Genomic DNA, 26,210 nt, shown 5'->3' on the forward strand with positions numbered 1-26,210 from the left:
TTTCAACAGCTGATCTTTTGTTCTCCCTGGAGATAACTGAGGGTAGACCGATCCCTGAAATGGTCTGAATCACAGAAGGTTGCTCAATCACTGAAGCTGAGCCAGATTGGTGAAGGTAGCACAAACACTGAAGCTGATCTGAATCACTCAAGATAGCCGGATCACTGGAGCTGGGCCGGATCACTGGAACTGGGCTTGATCACAGAAGCTGATGTGAATCACTGAAGCTATCCCAATCACTGAAGCTGGGCCAGATTACTGAAGGTAGCCCAGTCACTGAAGCTGGGCCAGATCATTGAAGCTGGGCCGGATCACTGAAGCTGTGCCGGATCACTGAAGCTGTGCCGGATCACTGAAGCTGTGCCGGATCACTGAAGCTGTGCCGGATCACTGATGCTGGGCCGGATCACTGGAGCTGGGCCGGATCACTGAAGCTGGGCCGGATCACTGGAGCTGGGCTGGATCACTGGAGCTGGGCCGGATCACTGAAGGTTGCCAAATCGCTAAAGCTGGTCTGAATCACTGAAGGTAGCCCAATCACTGAGGCTGGGCTGGATCACTGAAGGTAACACAATAATTGAAGCTGGTTCAGATCAATGAAGTTAGCTCAATCACTGAAGCTGGCTGCTGTGGATACGGGCCCAACTAGAAGACAAGCGGGGAAGAAGTGTGTGGCCTGTTCCAATGGCTCCTACACGCATTTCACCCACAGCTTCATCAGGGGGCATATCTATACCCCCTGACGAAGCTGCCAGTGAAACACACTACTTCCCCTCTTGAACACATCACTAGATGTAAGTACAGTCCGCCTCTATAGGCAGATATAGGTCCTCCATGGACATAGCCTTTAGACTAGGGGATTCTGAGCACTCTCGTGTTTATATTTATTCCATTAGTGTGCATTATCCTGCATACTAAGTGTGCACTGGTCCAATTTTAGGAATATTCTTTTTTTTGTTCTTTATTTATTTAATCTTTGTATCAATAAAGATGTTCATTTTATGAGACTTCTCTGCACTAATTTTTCTTGTGGTTATGTGTCATTTCAATAATGCGTCTCTATGTAATATATTTTTTTCCTTGATTTTCTGCTCCTATCTGTGTAGGTTTTCTGGTACTGTGCTTTTATGTATCCACTGCTGCTAGACCTTCAACATTTATAGTGAAATGTAATTCTGCTGCATTTTCATAGGCGTTCTTACTTTTACTCACCAGTCTGCAGCCCTGATAATGTCAGTAACGTGAATGCCATTTGTAGCTAATAGTAATTTGCCTCCGTAATCGGTGATCAGGCTTGAAGCGGAAGCCATTATGTGATGTGACTCATTCCTTGTGTGATGAGGACTTAAAAAAGGAGACGTCTGTGAAACTAAATGAAAGGAGTATTCCCATCTCAGCTGTTTACTCCCACAGAAGTTACTGCGGAGTTATGGGAACAGCGTAGCGCGGTCTGCAGGGTATAGCTCCAAAGCCTGAACAATTCTGCAGTCATTACCCGTGTATTTTTCCTACAGTGTGTGCAGTGCCAAGTCACATCCACACCCTTGTTTATGGGGCTGCATGATTGAAAGTGCCACATATTTTGGATTAAAAAAAAAAATCACTGTGATTGCACCAAGTTTGTGGCCAGAGATGGTTTTATTATACTTGAGAGGTATAATTCTAATATCAGTCCAAGAAGACTCATACTGTGCATAAATGGGAAAATACAGCCCCGAGCCTTCATGATCGACCGGATATATAATATATTCTGTCAGTGGACATAAGTGATAATATTTTTCCAAAACATCCAAATAACCCTGATCAAAAGTTTACATACCCTGGTGATTTTTACCTGATAACATGCACAGAAGTTGACACCAATGGGTTTGAATGGCTACTAAAGGTAACATCCTCATCTGTGATCTGTTTGCTTGTAATCAGTGTGTGTGCATAAAAGCTGAGTTGAGTTTCTGGTATCCAGACAGACTCTTGCATCTTTCATCCAGCCACTGACGTTTCTGGATTGTGAGTCATGGGGAAAGCAAAAGAATTGTCAACTGATCTACAGGAAAAGGTAGATGAACTGTATAAAACAGGAAAGGGATACAAAAAGATATCCAAGGAAATTGTGCCAGTCAGCAGCGTTCAAACTGTGATTAGCAAATGGAAAATCAGGGGCTCTGTAAAAACAAAACCACGGTCAGGTAGACCAACAAAAATGTCATCCACAACTGCCAGGAAAATTGTTTTGGATGCAAAGAAAAACCCACAAATAACATCAGCTGAAATACAGGACTCTCTGAAAACTAGCGGTGTTGCTGTTTCAAGATGCACAATAAGGAGGCTTAGATGAAAAATTGGCTGCATGGTCGAGTCACCAGAAGAAAGCCATTACTGCGCAAATGCCACAAAGTATCCCACATATAATACGCAAAATAGCACAGAGACAAGCCTCAAAACTTCTGGAGCAACGTAATTAGGAGTGATGAGACCAAAATTGAACTTTTTTGCCACAACCATAAAACTTACATTTGGAGAGAGGTCAACAAGGCCTATGATGAAAGGAACACTATTCCTACTGTAAAGCACGGTGGTGGATCGCTTATGTTTTGCAGATGTGTGAGCTACAAAGGCACAGGAAACTTGGTCAAAGATGAATGCAGTACGTTATCAGCAAATACTGCTGCTCATGGGACGTACTTGGACGTTCCAGCATGACAACGATCCCAAACACAAGGCCAAGTCGACCTGTCATTGGCTATAGCAGAACAAAGTGAAGGTTCTGGAGTGGCCATCTCAGTCTTCTGACCTCAATATCATTGAGCCACTCTGGGGAGATCTCAAGCGCGCAGATCATGCTAGACAGCCCAGGAATTTACAGGAACTGGAAGCTTTATGCCAAGAAGAGAGGGCAGCTTTTCCCTCTGAGAAAATAAAGAACCTCATCCACAACTACCACAATAGACTTCAAGCTGTCATTGATTTTAGAGGGGGCAATACACGGTATTAAGAAATGGGGTATGTAAACTTTTGATCAGGGTCATTTGGATGTTTTGGGTTGTCATTATGATTCAAAAAGAGAAAACAGAGTATTTTGACAATAAATAGCTTCACCCAACCACTATCCATGAGTGGAGAAAACGTTTTGGTGTTATCATTCATATTCTCTGAAAAAAAGGCCAAGAAGGGCCTAAGACCCAAGAAGGGTAACGTTTCTCCTTGTGGAGAGTGAGATATCAAGCATTGCATGTCAGAGTGCGGAGACTTAAAACCATGCATTCTCCTCTGGGAAATTAAATATGCAAATTGTGTCTTCATAAAGGAAAAGGACACAATAGGTGGACTCTAGCTCCACCTGTTGAAGATGGCTATTCTAAAAGTCAATATTAAGTCAGTATTAACCCTTCAACTAAGGTGACTGTCTTGCCTGCCTGCTACTTTTATTATATGTATCTCTAAAAGTCCCCATGCACATTAAATTAACACTGATATTGGTGATATTGACAGGTGACCGTCTAATGTATACTTTGTTCTGATGATTTATTTTTTTTTGGAGAGATATGCCGCCGCCAGTGGAATTTGGCAGTGGCTTACTCAGAGAACATAGGAGCGTCTGTGTGTGACGGAGTCAGGAAACATAGCTGTCAGCCAAGCCAGCTGTCTATTGTGTGTGGGAGGCCAATGATGATCAATTTGTATTTTCTAATGACATTTTTGTTTAATTTGTCTATAATATACCGCAATGCAATTATCGTTTTTTCCAAAAAACAATGAAGCCATCTCACCAAAAATGTCCAACAGCTCCAGGTGCTCTGAATGCCGTCCAGATCAGACGTATGCAGCAATACAAAGAGAAAAGAGGTTTTTGTTCCAGCTTTCAAAATTTTTCTTGTATCATTGTTAAAATTCCATGACACTCAAAAATAGAAAAGTAGCGACGCGTTTCAATCGTACTCCTGCGATGTAAATCAGGGTTCTGATTACGACCCCAGGAGTATGATTGAAATATGTTGCTCTTTTACGCCGCCATTTTTATTTTTTTATTTTTTAGCGTTATGGGATTTTAAATCATGATGCAATAACATTTTTGAAGTATCAGTTTTTCCCCATTTTCACATTGTACGGTAGCCCAGATTTACCCAAGGAGAAACTGTATCTATCTATGTAGTTTTGCTCATGGGAATATGAATATAGAACTTTTTCTCTACTTTCTATTTCTTATTTTTCAGATGTGAGTTCTGGGTCTGTGAGTGGAACTCTGAAGTCTCTGGAAGAAGGCAAGAAGCAGGACGATGATTTTGATATGTTTGCACTTACCAGAGGGAGCTCTCTGGCCGAGCAACGTAAGAGGTGGGTGGCCGGCATGGGATTCAGCGCTAGTATTACTTCACTGCTGTTTTATTGCCTTCTGTACTGCAGTAGAATTGCTGAATTTGTAATGGGTCATTCCCAAAAAGTATTTCCACCCTTGAAATTGTTCCAGAAAATGAAGTATTTCTCCCACAAAATTATTGCAATTACACGTTTTGTTATACACATGTTTGTTTCCTTTGTGTGTATTGTAACAACACAAAAAAATGAGAAAAAAAGGCATAATTTCACACAAAATCCCCAAAATGGGCACCCTCAACTTAATATTTGGTTTAGACTAGGCATATTTTACTGCTCGTTCATCCAGAGTAGTCCATAAATCACAGTAAAATATTCTTTGTATATTAAATTATTTAGCACCAACATATTTAATAATTGAAATATAATATATTTAATAACTTACCCACATAGTGAGCTTCTTATGAAACTATTTCATCAGTTTTGAAAAAAACCAGAAGTCATCAAAGGAAACAGGTGCAAGGACTGGGAAAGCATGCAAAGTATATGGAAATGTTGGATTTGATATCAAATCCACGGTGTTGCGATGCAGAATTGCTGTGCTATACGCTGGCCATCTCTGCTGCCCAGTCCTTCATCAAAGAGACTGGTACAATCATCCCCACCATACAGCACATGCGGACATGCAGGTCTCTGAAGTGTAGATCCATCAACACTATAGTGAGGCATATGGAATCGACACATCTGCATTAACCCTTTCTCATACGTGCTCCTGGATGTCACAGGTCTATTCCTATGTATTGGGTGAGATAAAACCATTTCTTGCATGGTGTGCGCCTACTGATGGGGGGTACTCCCGTAGTAGTAGACCGCATCTGAGTATCCACCTTCAGTAGGCGTACACGCACAAAAATGAGGCACAGCAGAGCGCACATTCGCTCTATCGGCACCATTATACTCTATGGCCCTTCGGCGCATACGCCCGAATCCAGTTCTGCAGGTGGTTCGGAACCAAGGAACGGGTGCCAAAACAGTGTGAAAACACCCGTATTTGTAACCATCTCTATATCTCTTAATATACCTTTTGTAGGGTTTTTGTATTCCCAATGTACATTAAAAGTTATATTTTACAGCTTCTCTCCTCGCTACATATACAATGTATTCTCTGAGAGGCTTGTGTCATTTACATATAGGGCATCAGTTAATTTTTTGGGTGTTAAATTCATCAATACCTTTTATATTTGCTATCTGTTGCTGCATTCCTGAGTACTTAACATTTAATTCATATGCGCATATATAGCATTAAGTCCTCTGGGAGTGGCAGAGCACTTCCAACGTGTCTTCTTCTCTAGGTTATTTCCTCGCCAACTATCAGCCTCTTTAGCTTCATTGATAACTCATGATGTGTGAATGATGTCAGGTCCCAGGCCAGGAAATCAGACTGTGAGCTAGCAAGCTAATGTTGCTGATACTGGGTGTGGAAAAATCCTGAGAAAGCAGAGGTGCGAGAAGTGATCTGCCACTCCAAGCCTCTGTAAATGATGTGTTAAGTGCTCTGGGGGTGGCAGAGCACTTCCTGAGCTTCTGACACCTCCAGAGTACTTAACACCTTATGTAGACGGACAAATCAATGTGGTAGTTTTGCTTCTCAGTCTCTCATGTTGAAGAATAAAGATCCACGGGTATAAATGAGGGGTAGGGTTGTTTATGCTATCTTCCCTGTATGCCCCTGTAAGACTCCTGTCCTAACAAGGACAGGCCCCAAGTGGACCCTGCTATGGACCACCACCATAAAATGTAGATACCCGGTGTTTCTCTTCTCCCTACGCGTTTCAACTCCAATAGTGGAGAATCATCAGGGGAGTTCATGCAGAAATAGGTGCCAATAGGCATAAAAGTCCAGCAAAAAGTCCGTATGTATCATAGGTCCTGCAGTGGCTAGGTGCCCATGGGTCAAGATGACTGTCTGTGTTTGCAGTCTAAAGGACCTATGATCCTATATTATCCTCCATAGCTATGCTAAGTTCAGTAGCCCCAGCGGCGGTTCTATCTGAACTCCCTTCACAAAATGGGATTTGAACGCATGACTACGCCTAGTAGACTACGTCTTGGTGCCCACCTCCAATAGGCATGTGTGGATGAAAGTGGCACTGCATCTCTATCTGTATCATTATAGTCAATGCCCTCGTCGGCTCATATGCTCAAATGCCGTTTTGCTTGGGTTTCGAACGGAAGCCCAGACGGGGCCACTGAATGAAGGAAAAGACATGATGTGAACCCAGCCTTAGATAATCCATTCCTCTAAATGTATTGACAACTGGTTGTTATCAATTACATAGATTCTTTGCATTCTCTTGCTGCTCTCAGTGCCCCATGCCAGCCCATTTAGGAACACATTCCCTTGGTATGAGGAATGGTGAGCCAAGTTGGCAATTTATTCCTAATTTCCCAGTAGAATGAATTTGGGAATGGCAAGAATTGTAGGAAAAGATGCTCCGGAATTGCAAATACATTTTTTCCTATAAAATAACAAACACATACAGACGTATCTGGAGAGATGACAAGTCCGTATTGAAGAGGACACTGGGAATGCTTAAATCCTGGAACTTGTGAGAACTGCAGTAGGTATAATCTCTGGTTATCATCCAAGAGTCTGAGATTGTTTTCAGCAGCCTTCCCTAGGTGATAAAGGACTATTGGCTGTTATGTGACTCCCTCCGGCCTCAGGGATGACACTCGGGCGTCGTAAATCAATGTTGTATGAACTGAGCAGACACCAGGCTGATCATGTGAGGTTCCTGCAGAAGATGTAAAATGACCCCTCATATAATCTGATCTTTAGTTGGTGAACAAGATTGAGAGCTTAGTTTAGGTACATGACGGAGGATCTTGACATCAAATTACTCTGCCCTCAGGGTGTCCAGTCTATTTCTGCCTCCCCACTGGCTCCTACATATCTCCTTCAGGTCTCTGGTCTCCTGACTGCATTTATCTTCTCTTGCTTCCAGGATTTGTTATTTACTTGAACAACAGCTTTTTTAGCTCTTTTTGGCTACATCTTGGTGTTTTTTTTTCCCATTTTTGTCAGTTTTCCTATAGCAGTTCCTTATTTTCCTAACCATGAGCCTTTCCGATTTCTGCGGCTGGTGCAAACACCTAAGAGCCTTTGTGCCCTTCTTCTTGATTAGTGGGATGATAGTGGGCATCTACTTCATCCTGGAGGCCATTGTGCATAGCGGACCTTTATCTGATGAGCATTTCTTTGATCGGCTTGACCTTCATTTTCCTAAGCCAATTTCACCAAAGTCTGGACTGGATCCAGCTGCTCCCAGGTTATTCTTAAGGTTTTCCCTCCGACACATCACATGTCGTTTGTCTTCGGGAAAGTGAATAGTTTCGTAAATAAGGGAAATGGAGTTTGGCTGAACAGTGCCCTAAAAAGTTTTTGTCAAGTCAGAAATTTCTCTGTAAGTTAAATATCAGTCTGAAGAACCAGGGCTGTGGAGTCGGAGTTGGAGCCCATTTTGGTGGAGTCGGAGTCGGTGTCATGGAAATTGAGGAGTTGGAGTCAGAGGTTTGGCTTACTTGACTCCACAGCCCTGTGAAGAACAATAGTTGATGTTGGCTCCCAATTTCGAGAGGGGCTTGTACATATATTGGATAGGATCGTTTTCCATTTTTGGAGAGCATTTATTTTAAATACCAAAACGCTCAGTCCTTCTACTTGAATCCCTGTGGTTTGTTGTTTTCTTTTTTTTTTCATTTACAATTTCCATTTTCTATGTTATTTAGATTAAAAAATTTTTCCACCTAGTGTTAAATATGAAGATCCTCAGGCAGCAGAAGGACTTGCAGTAGCCCTTGATACTCGGCAGCAGAACACCGGTGCGGTAAGTAGTATTTGACATGCCCCATAATTACCAGACTTTTTTTTAGAAATGCAAAAAGGAGTTGTCCGAGGGGGAAACTTTTTTTTTTTTGTAAATGGCTCAGGATGATTTAAGAAAGCAACTAAAGAAGCAATACTAATTTTTATCGATAGTCTTCTGCCCCGTTCCAACGCTGAGAGTCCTCGCTGGTATTTACTTCATAGGCCAGGCTTAGAGAGGGCCTATCATAGACCAAAAGTGGCCATTTTTTGCTCTTATTTTATTTATGCTGTCCCCCTGAGTATTCAGTAGTTGTTTTTTTTTTTTTTTTTTTAAATTCACCATTTTGTTCCAGAGATATGTGTCTTTATATTTGGTGCTAATGTTTATTGCCTTTACAAAGGGGGTGTGTCTCACAGGCCAATAATGCAGAGCATTCTAAAGACACGCCCCTGAGGATCCTATGAGCCACGCCCCTCAGTAAAGACCACACCAATTGGTACTAAAAAAGGGCCCATATCTCTGGAACCGTATGGGTGATTTAAACTCCGGATATCAGAGACAACAAAATAAAAGCAAAACTAGTCACTTTTTTGCACTGGTGACAGGTCCTCTTTAACACTCAGGGAATGCATTGGAAAACCTTCATCTGCCAGAGATTTTTGACGTTTTTAAAGTAAGCATCCTGCAACCAAATTATTCACATTGAGAAATATAGTGTACTTTGAAAATATAAAAGAATATATAAAAATTTGTATCACCCTTTTCTCCATTACACTTTAAGAAATAAAAAAAAATAAAAATATTATCATCACATCAATAAAAGTTTGATTTACCTAAATATAAAATTAACACAATAAACTCTGTAACAAGAAAAACATTCTAAACCCTAAAAATTAAAAAAATGCAATCAAAATTTCATTTTTACCCCAAACTGGTATAGTTGTAACCAACAGCTCACCACGCAAGAAACAAGCCCTCACACAGCTCAATTGAAGGAAGAATAAAAATGTTATGGGTCTCAGGTTATAGCGGTACAAACCCCCAGTGCCAAGGTCAGAATTTTTGTGCAAAGGTCAGAATTTCTTTTCACCACATAAATAAAAAATAAAAAAAAATCCTTGATTCCTCATCATTTTTACCACACCATAAACTCCTTAAAAGTAAAAATACGAACAAACGTGGCAGAATTTCATTATTTTTCATCCCACTTGGAATTTTTTCTCCGTTTCCCAGTACATTGTGGCTAATCCCACTTTTTCCACCTCACTGAAAATAGTCTAAAAAAAAGTGTCGAAAACATTTTTGATTTGCTTAATTTAAGCCAAAATTGTGTAGTCGTTTGCTTTATAAATTTGCATAAATGTCTTTAAACCTTATCTGATCAGTGACTGCTTTACAACTTCATAGCTTTTTGTCTTTTGTAGAAATAACATTAGGGTTGTATTAAAGTGAATATGTCAACCTGTTTTTGCTACTCCATCTTAGAGCAGCATGATGAAGGGACAGAGACCCTGATTCCAGCAATGTGTCGCTAACTGGGCTGCTTGCTTTAGTTTTTATAAAAAAAAAAAATCAGTTTTCTTTGCTGCAGACCTAGTGGCCGTTCTCGGAATGCGGAGCTCTGTATAACCCCGCCCACTGCACTGATTGGCAGGTGTTTGTGTATACTGTACATAGGGCGATAGCTGCCAATCAGTGGTGGGGGCGGAGTTATATAGAGCTCATGACTACATGGCAGCAGATTTACTTCTCCTCTAGTGATAATCTCCTGCTGATTAAAATAGTGATTTTTATCAAAACTACATCAAGCAGCTCAGGAAGTGACACAGCGCTGGAATCAGGGTCTCTGTCTCCACAGTATGTTGCTCCCAGATTAGGTTGTAAAAACCTGGTGATGGATTCCCTTTAAATTCAATGGAAAAAGTCGACATTGTTTTTTTTTTTATTTTCTTATCAGATTCCCGCCTCTCAAAACAACTTTATGGACGACATTGAAAAATGGCTGTCTGTGGATGCAGTAAGTAACGAGGCCTTGTTGTCCTGCTCTGTCGGGGAGTCGCTCACTGCTTTGTCCTGCTTTATTATTATAGGAGGTTGTTGTGTGAAAAGCGTTATAATAATGAGTAATAAAATACCGGTTGTAATCAGACTCCTGATTAGCAATCTGATGATTTGATATGAAAGTGTAATTTGATTATTTTCATTTCCCCGAGAACGGCTGGAGTGCTTCCGTCTAACCATTTCTAGGTTTATCTTATAGGAACCTTTCTCTCTCTTAAGAAACCTCTGGTTACCATAGCAACTGTAGCCGCTTCTGCAAGTAACACTAGTATAAAGAGAAGTCTCATTTTTGATCTTCTGTGCATAATATTGTGTGACACAGGTGCAGGGCCGCACATTCATAGTTCTGCTTTAGCTGATTGAACACTCATTGGAATAGGATTTACAATATAAGTTACATTAAAGGCAGGTTTTTGCTTCCTCATCTGAGAGCAGCATGATGTAGGGACAGAGACCCTGATTCCAGCTATGTGTCACTTAGTGGGTGCAGCAGTTGTGATACCGTAGACCTGGTGACAGATTCCCTTTAAGACTAGTGGAAAATAGTAATTTGTATTGATGTTGGATGAGAGGGTCTGACTTCAAATTGACAAGTTAAAGAGAACCTGTCAGCAGGATTTAGCACTATAAAGTAAAAGCATGGCCATAATGGTGCAGTTCTTTTGATTACATCCCATAATGGTGCAGTTCTACTGATTACATTCCATAATGGTGCAGTTCTACTGGTTTTAAATTGATACCTGCGGTGAAGGAATCCGATCAGTGGTTGTTGATTAATTAGCCTCTAAAGGTTATCTCTGTGCATTGGGGCGGTCCTAGCTAGTAGGGTCTTTTCTGCTCCTCCTCCTCCAACCTCTTATGATTCTTTTACAGGTCCCTGATTATTCAGTGACCTGCCTCCTTTTCGAAATTCCACACCACCTCCACCATCGTTGGGGCGGTTGGCGCATGTGCTCTGTGAATACGCAGACAGTCTTCAGGTGTGCAATAAAATGGCGCTGTAGTGGCGTGTGCACAGATCGAGATTTTGGCTTGATGAAAACGCCATAGAGATGAGATTTCGATCTGCGCATGCGCCGCTCCTGGCGCCATTTTATTGCACACCTGAAGACTGTCTGTGTAATCACACTGCACACGTGCCAGTCACCCCAATGATGGCGGTGGAGGAGTGCAGTTTCAGAAAGGAGGCAGGGACGGAGGAGCAGGAAAGACCCTAGGCCTGCGACTTGATGCACAGATGCAGTGGCTTGCAAAAGTACTCACTCTCTTGGCATTTTACTTATTTTGTTACATTGCAACCTGTGTTTTAAATATTTTTGTAATCCAATTTGTATGTAATGCATCAGCGCTAAGGAAGTGAGAAAAGATAGGTATAAATTAAATTAATGGGATCAAATAACTGTAAAAATTAGCATGTGCATATGTATTCACCCCTTTTGCTATGAAGCACCTAAAAATTTCTGGTGCAAGCAGTTCCCTTTTAGAAGTCACTTGTTTAATGACAGGACGTCCCCCTGTGTGCAATCAAAGTGTCACATGTCGGTCAGTAGATGCACTTTACCTTTTCTGAGAGGCCACAGAGGCTGCAACACCATTAACAAGAGGCACCACTAACCAAACAACACCATGAAGACCAAGGAGATCTCCAAACACCACCATGAACATCAAGGAGATCTCCAAACAACACCATGAAGATGAGGGAGATCTCCAAACACCACCATGAACATCAAGGAGATCTCCAAACAACACCATGAACACCAAGGAGATCTCCAAACAACACCATGAACACCAAGGAGATCTCCAAACAACACCATGAAGACCAAGGAGATCTCCAAACAACACCATGAACACCAAGGAGATCTCCAAACAACACCATGAAGACCAAGGAGATCTCCAAACAACACCATGAACACCAAGGAGATCTCCAAACAACACCATGAAGATGAAGGAGATCTCCAAACACCACCATGAACATCAAGGAGATCTCCAAACAACACCATGAACACCAAGGAGATCTCCAAACAACACCATGAAGACCAAGGAGATCTCCAAACAAGTCAGTGACAAAGTTGTTGAGAAGTACAAGTTAGGGTTGGGTTGTTAAAAAAGCAACAAACCTGCCAAGAGAAGGTCGCCCACCAAAACTCTCAGCCCGAGCAAAGAGGGCATTAATCAGAGAGGCAGAACAGAGACCAAAGGTAACCCTGAAGGAACTACCATAAGCCATACACTCCATAGAGATGGCCAGAAAAAAAGCCATTACTTGCACACAAAAATTGTAAGGCCCATTTTGAATTTGCCAAAAGACATATGGGAGACTTTCCAAATGTATGGAGAAAGGTGCTGTGGTCACATTAGACCAAAATTAAACTTTTTGGCCACCAATAATAAGGTAAACGCTATGTCTAGCGCCAAACCAACGCAGCTCATCACTCCATGAACACCATCCCCACAGTGAAACATGGTAGTGGCAGCATCATGCTGTGGGAATGTTTCTGGCAGCAGGGACAGGAAAAATGGTTTGAGTCGAGGGGAAGATGGATTTTACAAAATACAGGAATATTTTTGCACAAAACTTGTTTCAGTCTGGGACGGAGGTTCACCTTCCAATAGGACAATGACCCAAAGCGTACTGCTAATGCAATAGTCAAGTGGTTTAAGGGGAAACGTGTAAATGTTTTGGAGTGACCTAGTCAAAGCCCAGATCTTAATCCAACTAAGAATTTGTGGTCAGACTTGAAGATTTCTGTTCACCAGAGGAAACCATCTAACTTGAAGGAGCTAGAGCAGTTTTGCCTTGAGGAATTGGCAAAAATTCCAGTGGCAAGATGTGAAAAGCTCAGAGACTTATCCAAACCAACATGCAGCTGTAATTGTCACAAAAGGAGGCTCTACAAAGTACTGACTCTAGGGGGTTCACAGCTGTAGGCAGGTTGTTTACATGAATTGATGCAAACCCTAAAAAAAGTGAAATTGCAGGTTGTGGGTTAACAAAACACAAAAAATGCCAAGAGGGGGGCAGCGTCTGTGAATATTTATGCAAGCCACTGTATATCATCATAAGAAAACTTTAGAGGCTGATTAAACAGCAACCACTGACCAGATTTCTTCTCTGCAGGCATCACTTAAAGGGAATCTGTCTCCCCCCCCCCCCAGTCGTTTCAATCTAAAAGAGCCACCTTGTGCAGCAGTAATGCTGCATTCTGACAAGGTGGCCCTTTTAGTTCTGGGTGCTGTAACTAGAGAAATAATCTTCTTTTTAATTTGTCAGAAATACCTGGTCTTCAGTCAGGGAGGCCGGCGTTTCCCCCTGCTTCAGACAGCACACAGCCGTCACTCAAATCTTCTTGGCGCCGGGCGCCGCCTCCTCCTCACCGCTGTTTTGAAAATAGCCGGCGCCTGCGCCCTTTTCCCCTGCCTGGTGCAGGCGCAGTGAGCGCTGCCGGTCTTTCCTCATATGCAGCCCAGCTGACTGCGCCTGCGCGGCCGCCCTGCTTGTGATTCCCAGCCCTGCAGTGAGAATAAATCATAAGTCACAAGCCCCTTGGGTTCCTCCATGAAGCGTCCTTACACTATGGTTCTACGGGCTTTGCTTTTGTATAGGGACACAGTCATATTGGCACAGGAGAAGAGGGCCTTCTCCAAATTGTTGCCCCAATGTTGGATACAACCATCTAAAATGTCATGTTCTATCTGTAGCATTACCATTACTCTTCTCTTGAAATAACGGGCCTGTTCCAAACCCTGATGACCAGCCTCACGCAATCGCTCCTCCATGAGATATCACAGCCAACCCTACACATTGTATACAAATTAAGCTAGTCCTTGCACATAAATGTCAGACTTATCTGTATAAATGAGTTTCTATTTTGTACCCTTACGTTACAATGGCCCAGAAAAAACCTTTGATGTTGAAAATATTGTAACTGGGGCCAATTTTATTTAAAGGGCTTTTCCGGGATTTTGGAAAAATTGGCAAAAAATGGGAATGTTATATAGAGAAAAAGAATAAACATGACCTACTCCTTGAATCCCCCAGCGCCTTTTTTTTTTTTTTTTAAGTTTTTAAACCTTTTCTCATGCTTTTCCTGAAATAAAAAAAATCATCCTCATCCTTTTCCTAGTTAGAATTTTCTGTGATTCCTCGGTGGTAACTAATATGGCTGCTTTCACAGCGTCACTGTGGTGGTCACCCAGCTTCCTGAGCTGCCCATTTGCGTGGTGTGCTAATATGGGAGTTCTTAGGTGCTCTTATCCTAGTTGTAAAGAGTTTGGTGGCAGCCCCTGGGGTATTTGTCTATGTGGCCATATTGGCGGTCACCCAGCTCTAAGAGAGAATTTTCATGAACATAATAGAGTTGGGTGTAATAAGACTTTAGTTTAATTTTATTTTTTTTGTCGGCAAAAAAAATAAATAAAAAAGGTTTCCTTTATCTTCATCTAAGAGCTCTAGTTCCGGGACACCGTTCTTTGGTTTGTGTGCACTTCTGCTTCCTGTGTTGTCACGTGACCAGTGCTTTGAATGAAGAGGTTTCCAATAGCCAATTTAGCCAATGTTTATATCGGCAAGGGGGCTGGCTTAGCTATTCAAATGAGCATTCAGCCAGCCCCCTTCACAGTTCTGGTCAAATATTAAATCAGGCGATAATGTCCTCTAGGAGACTGTAGATGAAGATAACTTACTAATTTAGTCAGATTTTAAAGGGGTTTTCTGGTTTCAGAAAACCCCTGTCTTCCAGCTGAAGTGTGTTTAAAACAAAAAACAAGTTATGCTTTACTCACCGTCCACTGGTCCACCATTTAATCTTCTGCTTCCGGTGTCTGCTAATGGCTGCAGCACTGACAATGTGTTGAGAGCGCTGCAGCCAATCTGTGAGCTCAGAGGCTCTTCCGGAGTGGATGGCACGAACCTCTCCGAGCCACTGGGATCACTGATTGGCTGCAGTGCTGCCGACGTGACTTTACCACTACAGACAATAACTGACATTGGGAGCAGCCGTGGTGACTCCGTGTTGGACCTGGGGAGGGTGAGAATCGACAGTGATTTTTTTTCCTTATTTTTTAAACAAAATGCAACCAAGGGAACAGGGATTTTCCGAAACTAAAACTCCTAGAAGTACGATACATTATGGAAAACCCTTTTTAATACATCTAACTGGTCAGCATTGGTGATGAGCGAACGTGCTGGGATAACGTGTTACCTGAGCATGCTCGGGTGCTAACCGCGTGACTTCGACGTACTGGACTACTACGTTCCTGTCCCCGTGGCTGCATGTCTCGCAGCTGTTTGACAGTCACAACACATGTAGGGATTACCTAACAAACAGACGATCCCTACATGTGTTGCAACTGTCAAAACAGCAGCGAGACCTGCAACCGCGGGGACTGGAACATATTTTTCGAGCACGCGGAAGTCACTCGGTTAGCACCCGAGCATGCTCAGATAACACCTTATGCCAGCACGTTTGCTCATCACTAGTTATAACATATGTGACCCGCCATCACTTTGGATTTGTGAAAGGTTTATATGAGGAGCGCCCAATGATCTGGCGATAAGGATTTCCGTGTTATCCTTTTGGATAGGCGTTGTTGCCATAGCTCTTGACATGAGATTTGCTGCCCGCTCTCTCCTACTGTTTTCTAATTCTTGTGTTTTCTTCCCACTCACAGGAGGATGAGATGGAGGGGGAGGATGGTGTTACAAGTGAAGGTAAGCGCCCGGCATTTAATCCCCTGCAATGATGAGGACAACTGTAATTATACAGCGTTCTGTTTACTACCACGGGGTCACGGCTCCTTCTCCAGTCGTTTTCCTGTTAGGGAGGATAATGGGCGCAATTTGTCATATAAAGGCAAGATTTAACTCTTTAGGAGCACAGCCTATTTTCTTTTTAGCATTTTCATTTTTTCCCTCTTCTTCCTCCAAGAGCCATCACTTTTTTTTAATATATTTTCAGTCCACAATCATAGATGTATAATGTGCTTGTCTGTCATCAGTACTGATCTCTGGACAAGGGTAACCTTGAGGGTAGTTTGGTCTGTCTATCAGTGTCGTAACGAGAGTCTGAAGATCCTCTGTGCAAAATTTGTACCTGGGCCCCCACCTGCATGTTGGTCCGATGTATGGGCCCTTGTAGCATTCTAGAACGTATACAGACATGCCTGATCACCCTCTATGTAATAATGCCGCCCATTCTTGCTCTTTCCTGTAATAATCCCCCCCATCCTGGCTCTTTCCTGTAATAATGCCGCCATCCTGGCTCTCTCCCATATAATTCCTCCTGTCCAGGGCCCCATGCTATAACAATATGCTTTGCTCCTTCCTGGTATAATATCCCCATTCTGGGTCCCTTCCTGGTAAAATGCCTCATTCTAGCCCCCCCCCGTGAGTGAAGAAATTCCAGAAAAAAATGAGACGTTTCGGTCACTACCTGACCTTCATCAGTCATCTGGATAGAGGAGATCTGTGTGGCAGTGCACTGTGTGAGTCTGCAGTGTCCACTGCAAAGACCAGAAGTGCTGACCAGTGCTTCCTGTATTTGCAGTGGACACTGCAGACTCTCACACAGCACGGTGCCACACAGATTTCCTCTATCCAGATGACTGATGAAGGTCAAGTAGTGACCGAAACGTCTCATTTTTTCTGGAATTTCTGCACTCAATAAATAAGTTCTTGAACACACCTATACGAGTGCCAAGTACATCACAGCTGACGGATTTGGTTATCCTACTTGTGCACCACCAGATTTCCAGAAGTGCCGTGTTTTTCTAATTCATTCTAGTCCCCTTCCGTTCTTCTCCAGGACATTTTATAAAAAAAAAAAAAAAAACTATTCTTACTTTCCTCTGCTTCCACAACATGCATCATGCTCTATAGCCGTCGCAGGAGCCGGCAGCTAATGTCAATGTGCTGGCATGGGAAGCCTCTGAGGACACGCATCCAGGTGATCATGACACTGGCGTTAGTGGGCCTCCCTCTCGCACGAGCCCGATTGCGGTTGCACTCTCTGGGGCCAGCGATTATTCCGCCCCTTCCGTCGGTCCTGTTGGCTGACGGTTATCCATTTTATTAAGACAAATCAAGATTGGCAAACGCCATAGCTACAGGTGCACGTTTCTTTATGTAGCCAAAACTGTTCCAAAAATGCCATTAACTGGTGCCGTAATGGTAACATCCACCATCAAAGTTCATATGATTATTTGACGATAAGAAGATTTCAGGCATTGTCACATATTTGCCCCTTAGTTTAGTCATTTAAGTTTGAGATGTAAATTGTTCTTTTTCTTCCCACAGAATTTGATAAATTCCTAGAGGAGCGAGCAAAGGCAGCAGACCGAATCCCAACATTGCCTTCTCCTCCCACTGATGGCCCCAGAATATCCTCCAGCACCGGGCGGAATAAGAAGGAGAAAGATGAAGATGCTCTCTTTGCCTTGTAAATCCCTAACTCTCATCAGTCTGGAGCTTAAGGACATCGGGAATTGTAGAAAAAATAATGGTCACAGAGTGGAACTTTCCAGTAGGAGGCTCCTCCGTGACGAGGAGAAAAGTGTCCTGTGGTACGAGGATCTTCTAGACTATGGATGAGTAACACCAGACTACATACCTGATTTACTCTGTTGATTTGAAATCTCCTGTGATGTTGGCTGAGATGGCTACATCTCCTAAACCCGCCTAATGCTGTAGACCAACTTGGTTGAACCTTTTGCTTTCTTCTTGTGTCCCATATCTGGATGAAGTGAAGCGATTATTTAGCACTACAAACCTGAATCTGTCTACATCTGCCTCCAACGGACTCACCAACCACCTCCAGACTTCACTACTGGAAAGAGTATACAACCAAGCATGAGATTTCCTAATACAATGGTCATCTTCTCACCACCACCTTGCTTAACACCTAAAGTGCCTTCTTGGTCTTGCTTTGTCTTTGTAAAAAAAAAAAAAATGGGTGAGTCTTCAGAGAGGTTGTTATAGCGGTAGCACTCGGTTAGTTCCAGTACAGGTGCAGCAATACTCTACTTTTTAAAATCTATTCCCCATAGCGTTGGAATAAACCCAAGACATGGTAATGTCAACATTGGTCCTATTGGGAAATGACATGAGGAACCCATGTAAGCTTGGACTTTGGGTGGTCTCCACTGGGCTTACTGCCCTCCTCCCTACTGAGGATATGCCAGACTAGAACATACATTTTGATTGGCTAATAATTGCTGTTTTATATTTTACGCTCTCATGTCTTCAATACTGTTCTTCACCAGGCATTTCTTTCTTTGTGGACGAGAATCAAGCAGGGTTGATGTACAGGATTAAAAGAAAAACATGGGTTACTATCTTCCAAAATCAGCTCCACATCTGTTCACAGGTTGTGTGTGGTATTGCAGTTCAGCCTCATCCACTTCCAAGTAGCTGCAGTACCGGATATATCCTGCAGAGAAATGTGGCGCTGTTTCTGAAAGAAAGAATAGTGTTCAACTCTTATAAAGTACCATCCTTGTGTGTGTGTTTTCTTATTTTACTATCCATTTGCTATCATTATTTTATGTTTTGTGTATAAAATCAAACACTTATTGGCATCTTCTGCCGTTTTCAGCGCTGCTCCAGTCCTCTCCTGGACCACGTGACTGCAATTGTGACCAGCCGGATCATTACAGTGTTTGCTGTCAGAGCGGAAGCCACTTTCTCAATATAATTCTATGAGACTATGACTATGATAAGCTTGTGCTAAAAGGAGAAGTAACGGCCTGCGGTGTGATCTTATAAGAAAGAGCTGCAGTCACGTGATGCAGGAGAGGACCGGTGCAGCGCTGGAAACGGCAGCAGACAGCGACTGGAAAGTATTTGAATGCAAACACTGAACAGACAGTTATGATGGCAAACGAATACACAAACACAAAAACGTCAGAACGGGATTTTAAGTTTTGCTGTCGGCTAAATGTTTCTTATTAATCCAGTCTAGGCTTATGTTCTGAATGGGGAAAATGGGAATAAGCCTCTGCTAGATACCCCTGTCACCAGCTTATGCTTCCTGAAAACAGAAAGATCAAGCCTGTTGAAATCTAACCACTCGGTCCTTCTGTTCCCAAAAATTCTCCAGTCGAGGAAAGTCAGGACGCACAAATAGAACATTCATCATTGGCCTAAATCGACAGTTTTGGTTGATGTTTATCTGATGTGTATGGCCGCCATCAGACTTTTAATAAACCTTTAGCTTGTAACTTTGTACTGTTATAAGCTATCCCTATTTTACAGGAATGCAAATCATGGTCGCCATGTGTGTGTTCCTGGCCACCTATGTGTTATTTTTTGTCTGTTTCCCCCCAACATTCATAAATGTTCTTAGATATCTGATGAATCTAGAGAAGAAACATATGGAGGGTCTGATAACCTCACACGTGTTAGTCGTGATGGTTTAGTGTTCAATGTCCAAAGTCCCAGAAACCTGATAGATTTCATATCTGGAAGAACGTGGCCATTTATATACAGGTTACATACGAGCGTCCCTGGAAATAGTTATGGCAACCAGGATCCATTGTCTCCACTGCTGGCTGCACTCAGAGGACTAGACAATGAGGCAGATGGAAATAAGGTTTTAAGGGTTTCCTCTTGTTGTTTGTTTGTTTGTTTGTTTATTTTATTTTACAAAGCTTCCTTAAAAAAAATGACAACTACTTGTAGAAAGGTTCAGTATCTTCAGTATCATCATGGTTCTTATTCTGCTCGTAATACTCGTAAAGCTTGGACACTTTTATATTCGTGGCCCTTTAAGGTCAGCATTTATACCTTCTGGATGAGATTGAGACTCCTCGGAATGGTGAAAGTTCGGATCATCGGAGAGTATTCCAATGATGTATCCAGTGTGTTCGCTGCTGCTTTGCTTCTCTGCATGATTGACTTTCTGCATTTTCTGGTGTCTACAGCTCATTACTGTCTTCATCCAACATACCAGGCAGATGTCTCACGCTTGTCATTTCTGTTTTGTTTTGTTTTTTTTTTTAAGAAATCTCAAACATTTTTCTGGGAGTCTCGTTGTTTAAATATATAAATGTACTGAAATTAATGAATAAATACAATTGAAAGTGATGCATTCTTTCTTGTGTCTGTGAATGTGTCATACCTGAGAGCTGAATGTTCTGAAATCATATGTCAGCTTTCTGATGTATTTCTAAGATTATCCATCACGGTATGAGCCAAATATTAATGTGACCGATGCATGTGTACAGTGGTCGCCATGTGAGGCCTAATTCACACATCCATGTTAATAATAATCTTGTAATCTTTATTTTTATATAGCGCTATTCCCTATCAGTATGTCTTTGGAATGTGGGAGGAAACCGGAGTACCCGGAGGAAACCCACGCAAACACGGAGAGAACATACAAACTCTTTGCAGATGTTGTCCTTGGTGGGATTTGAACCCAGGGCTGCTGTGCTAACCACTGCGCCACCGTGCTGCCCCATGTTACTGGTCCATCGTCTAGCTGTGGTCTTTACTGATGGAACACGTCCCCCATGAGACCACATAGGCAGGTTCACAAGTCCATTTTATTGTGCTGTCTGATTACCGGCAAAGACATTTTTTTTAAAAAAAAGATGATTTGTGGCTCAAAATTGTTCAATGGGCCTGTGAAATAACGTCCAGCACGTGGATGCCATTCATTCTGCATCCTAGTGTTGCCAATCTGATTAGGAGAAAAGCAGATACCACACTGACGTTAAAAAGAGGCATAAGGAGAGAAAGAAAATGTACTAAAATACACTGATCAAAATCTACCCATTTTCTTGTTTCAAAAAAAAAAAAAAAAAAAAATACAAATTTTACTCATTCATATAGCACCAGTGTGCTTTACAGACACCGTCATCGCTGTCCCCATTGAGGCTCACAATCTAAATTCTCTACTAATGTTTTTGGAGTGTGGGAGGAAAGCCACGCAAACACAAGGAGAACATACAAACTCCTTGCAGAAGTTGTCCTTGGTGGGATTTGAACCCAGGACCCCAGCGCCGCAATAAATAAACTTGTGCAAACAGCAAAAAAAGCTAGTCTCTAAAAAATACAACCCCTGGCAAAAATTATGGAATCACCGGCCTTGGAGGATGTTCATTCAGTTGTTTAATTTTGTAGAAAAAAAGCAGATCACAGACATGGCACAAAACTAAAGTCATTTCAAATGGCAACTTTCTGGCTTTAAGAAACACTAAAAGAAATCAAGAACAAAACATGTGGTAGTCAGTAATGGTTACTTTTTTTAACCAAGCATAGGGGAAAAACTATGGAATCACTCAATAATGACGAAAAAATTATGGAATCAGGAAAAACAAACAAAAAAACACTCCAAAACATCACTAGTATTTTGTTGCACCTCCTCTGGCTTTTATGCTTTTTGCTCTATGGCAGGATGCATTATCATCTTGAAAAATGATTTCATTATCCCCAAACATCCTTTCAATTGATGGGATAAGAAAAGTGTCCAAAATATCAACATAAACTTGTGCATTTATTGAAGATGTAATGACAGCCATCTCCCCAGTGTCTTTACCTGACATGCAGCCCCATATCATCAATGACTGTGGAAATGTGCATGTTCTCTTCAGGCAGTCATCTTTATAAATCTCATTGGAACGGCACCAAACAAAAGTTCAAGCATCATCACCTTGCCCAATGCAGATTCACGATTCATCACTGAATATGACTTTCATCCAGTCATTCACAGTCCACGATTGCTTTTCCTTGGCCCACTGTAACCTTGTTTTTTTCTGTCTAGGTGTTAATGATGGCTTTCGTTTAGCTTTTCTGTATGTAAATCCCATTTCCTTTAGGCGGTTTCTTACAGTTCGGTCACAGACGTTGACTCCAGTTTCCAACCATTCGTTCCTCATTTGTTTTGTTGTGCATTTCCTGTTTTGGAGACATATTGCTTTAAGTTTCCGGTCTTGACGCTTTGATGTCTTCCTTGGTCTACCAGTATGTTTGCCTTTAACAACATTCCCATGTTGTTTGTATTTGGACCAGATTCAAGACACAGCTGACTGTGAACAACCAACATCTTTTGCAACATTGCGTGATGATTTACCCTCTTTTAAGAGTTTGATAATCCTCTCCTTTGTTTCAATTGACATCTCTCGTGTTGGAGCCATGATTCATGTCAGTCCACTTGGTGCAACAGCTCTCCAAGGTGTGATCACTCCTTTTTAGATGCAGACTAACGAGCCGATCTAATTTGATGCAGGTGTTATTTTTGGGTATGAAAATTTTACAGGGTGATTCCATAATTTTTTTTCCTCAGAATTGAGTGATTCCATAATTTTTCCCCTATGCTTGGTTAAAAAAAAAGTAACCATTACTGACTTGCACATTTTTTGTTCATGATTTCTTTTAGTGTTTCTTAAAGCCAGAAAGTTGCCATTTGAAATGACTGTAGTTTTGTGCCATGTCTGTGATCTGCTTTTTTTCTACAAAATTAAACAACTGAATGAACATCCTTCAAGGCCGGTGATTACATAATTTTTGCCAGGGGTTGTAAATAGAAAAAAAATAGGCCCAGCAAAAATGGTGGTTTGCTGGATCTATTTTTTTTATTTTTTGCAGTCTAATTTTTTTGCTGTTTGCACAAGTTTGTTTATTGCCATAACATGCAATGCTTTGAGGGTGGCATTATTAATGTGACAGATCTCAAGGCCACTCTGACGATTGGAGGTGTCCTTCTGCTTGTGATCTGTGGCAAGACGACAATACTGTTTGAGTTCAGGTGGCTGCTGCACTATGTCCAGGCCTGGACTTGCCCACAGGCGGATCCTCGGGCGGGTCCCCCATGCAGGAATGGGCTCTCCATTCCACCTATATGAGACGTAGTTTGCACCACACAGTTCTTTCACTATGTACAGACAAGGGCATCATCTCAACCTTCATTTAACAAACTACCCCATTTATTTTTATATAGAAACAGGAGAAGTTGTGTATGAGGGTAATGTGATATTTGTATGTAGCTGAACAGTGGGCCACCAGAGTTAGTTACTGGTGAGCCCTTGGCACCCCAATTCGGTACTGGCTATGTCATCGGGTCACATCAAGCAGCAAAGTAGATCTTAAAGGGGTTGTACATGTGCGGTACCCCAGGGTCCTGGTCGTCGCAGTAGTGTCACTTTCCTCCCAGGGAGAGTGATGCTACGTTCAGAGGCAAGGAAGGATAACTGCATCCAGGTATCACAAACATGCAACACATTTCATACTCCAGGCCACCAGGGGGAGCTTCTGATCCTATTAGGTGACTCCCCATATATATATATAACTGGTACTCTGTAGGGAAAGTTAGAGAAAGTTCCAGACATCCGTCTGAGGAGGACAGAGGGTCCACAGAGCTGTGCATGCCCTCAAAGCTGCAGCTCCCAGAAAAAGACATTTTGAAGGCATAATTGTATTGCAGTGAGCGTGAAGGAAGGCATGGATACCAGAAGGGGACCTGCCCAGAACAGGCTGCCTCCTTCTGAGGCGCAGAACACCGGTAGCCGGGACACCGAGGTAGTAAGGACCTCTGCACTTTACTTCAGAGACTGGCAGGACAGCTAATTGCATGTTACCTGTCCACACCTACACCCAGGAGGCACGGTGACACCCCACAGAGCCGGGTTATCTAAGAGACCCTATAAACAGGCTCAAGTCACCAGTCATACGGGTATTGTCCTATCCTATATGGGGGACAGAGAGAGAGACATTACATCTGTGAGGACCTTATTTGAAGCTTATGCAGTAAGGGACTACAGCGCAAGGGAAGGCTATTGATTTCCACCTGGACAAGGGGACTCTGGACTTGCCTCTGAACCGGCCAGACTCTGCCTGCCCTGTGATCTGGTGCCCTGGACTGTGGATGCTGAAGTCTTCAGTAAAGGTCAAGAGACTGCAACCTTGTATCCTCGTTCTTCACTGCGCCATTCACCATCTACATACCTGGAAGCCCTGGGGATACACTTCACCTGTGGGAAGGTATACCATCTAGCTGCCATAACATCACCCCAGTGGACCCCTTAAAGCAGCGTCGGTCACCCTGACCGAATACCACAGGTGGCATCACGAACACAAACTTTATACCTTTAAAGACCTTTCCCTTTTACACGGATGTCCCAGGGCTATGGACCGGGTCAACCACCGTGACATCCCCCTGTGAACCGCAGGACCCAGTACCGAGTACCCCACGGCCCCTGGGGGCTCTCCAAACTTTGGCGTCACGAACAGGATCTACTAAACCCCGTAACTCGTGTCATGTGTGCCTAAGAGACTGTGCCTAACTCTTTTGTGCTGAGAGACTGTGTATCGCAAAAGACCACCAAAATTGCTGCCATTACGGCGCCATGTGGCGTGCAGGAGGAGTGGGGCATGCCATCATGGGAGGAGACTACCAAAGTGGCGCGAACAGTGCTCAACGCCCCCTACGAATGCTATTATTCAATGAGGACCTGCCCATCTGCCAAGGAGGTCCACCTCCTGATTTGCAATCGCGGGAACAAGGAGAAGGAGCCCCGCCCCCAAGAAATGGAGGAGCAGCGTGCGTGTATGGCTGGAAGAAGAGATGGCGACCAGCGGGTACCTGAATGACAGACGAAGTGATCCGGGACCATCCCAAGCCACCGGAGGACCCGAACACACCGCTGCAGGAGGATCCGGACTTCCTGGAGCCACGGGTGGAGACGCTGAGCCGCCAACTCCTGGACACAGAGCTGACCGCAGTGAAGAAATGGAAATCAGCCCTGTGCAGGAAGAACGCACTGGAAGGGTATGTGCACACGTTGCGGATTTCTTGCAGAAATTTCCTGAAGAAAACCGGAAATTTTCTGCAAGAAATCCGCATTTTTTTTTTTGCGTTTTTTTTTGCGTTTTTTTAGCATTCTGCAAGCGTAATTAGCTTGCAGAATGCTAAAGTTTTCCAAGCGATCTGTAGCATCGCTTGGAAAACTGACTGACAGGTTGGTCACACTTGTCAAACATAGCGTTTGACAAGTGTGACCAACTTTTTACTATAGATGCAGCTTATGCAGCATCAATAGTAAAAGATAGAATGTTTAAAAATAATAAAAAAAATAAAAAAATGCTTATACTCACCCAGACATCTCAGCGGCGTCCGTTCCTCTTCCTATAGCTAGCGTGTGCGCACAGGACCTTCCGTGACGTCACGGTCACATGACCGCTCACGACCAATCACAGGACAGTGACGTCATCGGCAGGTCCTTCACCGCACACCAGCTACAGGAACCGAAGCGACAGCGTGCAGTGGAGGCGGGAAGACATCGAAGGTGAGTATAGGACTATTTTTTATTTTAATTCTTATTTTTTGACCACTTATATGGTGCCCAGTGCGTGGAGGAGAGTCTCCTCTCCTCCACCCTGGGTACCAACCGCACATAATCTGCTTACTTCCCGCATCGTGTGCACAGCCCCGTGCGGGAAGTAAGCAGATCAATGGACCCCTAGGTGTGCGGAATCCCCTGCAATTCCGCATTTTAATGAACATGTTGCTTTTTTTTCCGCGATGCGATTTTTTCGCGGAAAAAAAGGCTACATTTGCACAAAAAATGCGGAATACGCTTAAAATAATAGGAGGCATATGTAAGCTTTTTTTTCGCGTTTTTATCACGTTTTCATAGCGAAAAAACGCGAAAAAAACGCGCAAAATACTTAACGTGTGCACATGGCCGAAGAGTCGCAATCCGGGTAGCAGCTGACTCCAGCATCCATCAGCGGAGCAGACCGGCATCGGTGGAACCACATCAGACGCAGGTACAGAAAGCAACCCTGCCCTGGTGACCGATCCGGCTCCAGCGACAGATCCTGCACGGGATCTATGCTGAGGGGATCATGTGACCTATACCCGTCACCGGGATGACAAAGGCTGGTGAGCTCGAAACGTTAAGAAACGCGTACCCACCACAGCGCCACCTAGTGTCCAAGTTGATACCGCTACTATTCCTCTGGTTACA

At 43.0% G+C, this 26,210-nt stretch overlaps 1 protein-coding gene across 1 annotated transcript in view; it reads left to right on the forward strand.

Moving 5' to 3' along the window:
• TOM1 (target of myb1 membrane trafficking protein) overlaps positions 1-20,325 on the forward strand; it is a 97,777-nt gene extending 77,452 nt beyond the window's left edge. The window contains exons 11-15 of the mRNA XM_077278802.1: positions 4,212-4,332; positions 8,126-8,201; positions 10,141-10,200; positions 15,915-15,954; positions 17,539-20,325. Coding sequence (XP_077134917.1) covers positions 4,212-4,332; positions 8,126-8,201; positions 10,141-10,200; positions 15,915-15,954; positions 17,539-17,684 — 443 coding nt within the window. The 3' untranslated portion in view covers positions 17,685-20,325. The remainder of the gene's footprint in view (positions 1-4,211; positions 4,333-8,125; positions 8,202-10,140; positions 10,201-15,914; positions 15,955-17,538) is intronic.
• The last annotated feature ends 5,885 nt before the right edge of the window (positions 20,326-26,210 follow it).

Source organism: Ranitomeya variabilis, chromosome 8 (genome assembly GCF_051348905.1).
Source record: "Ranitomeya variabilis isolate aRanVar5 chromosome 8, aRanVar5.hap1, whole genome shotgun sequence".
Taxonomy (NCBI): Eukaryota; Metazoa; Chordata; class Amphibia; order Anura; family Dendrobatidae; genus Ranitomeya; species Ranitomeya variabilis.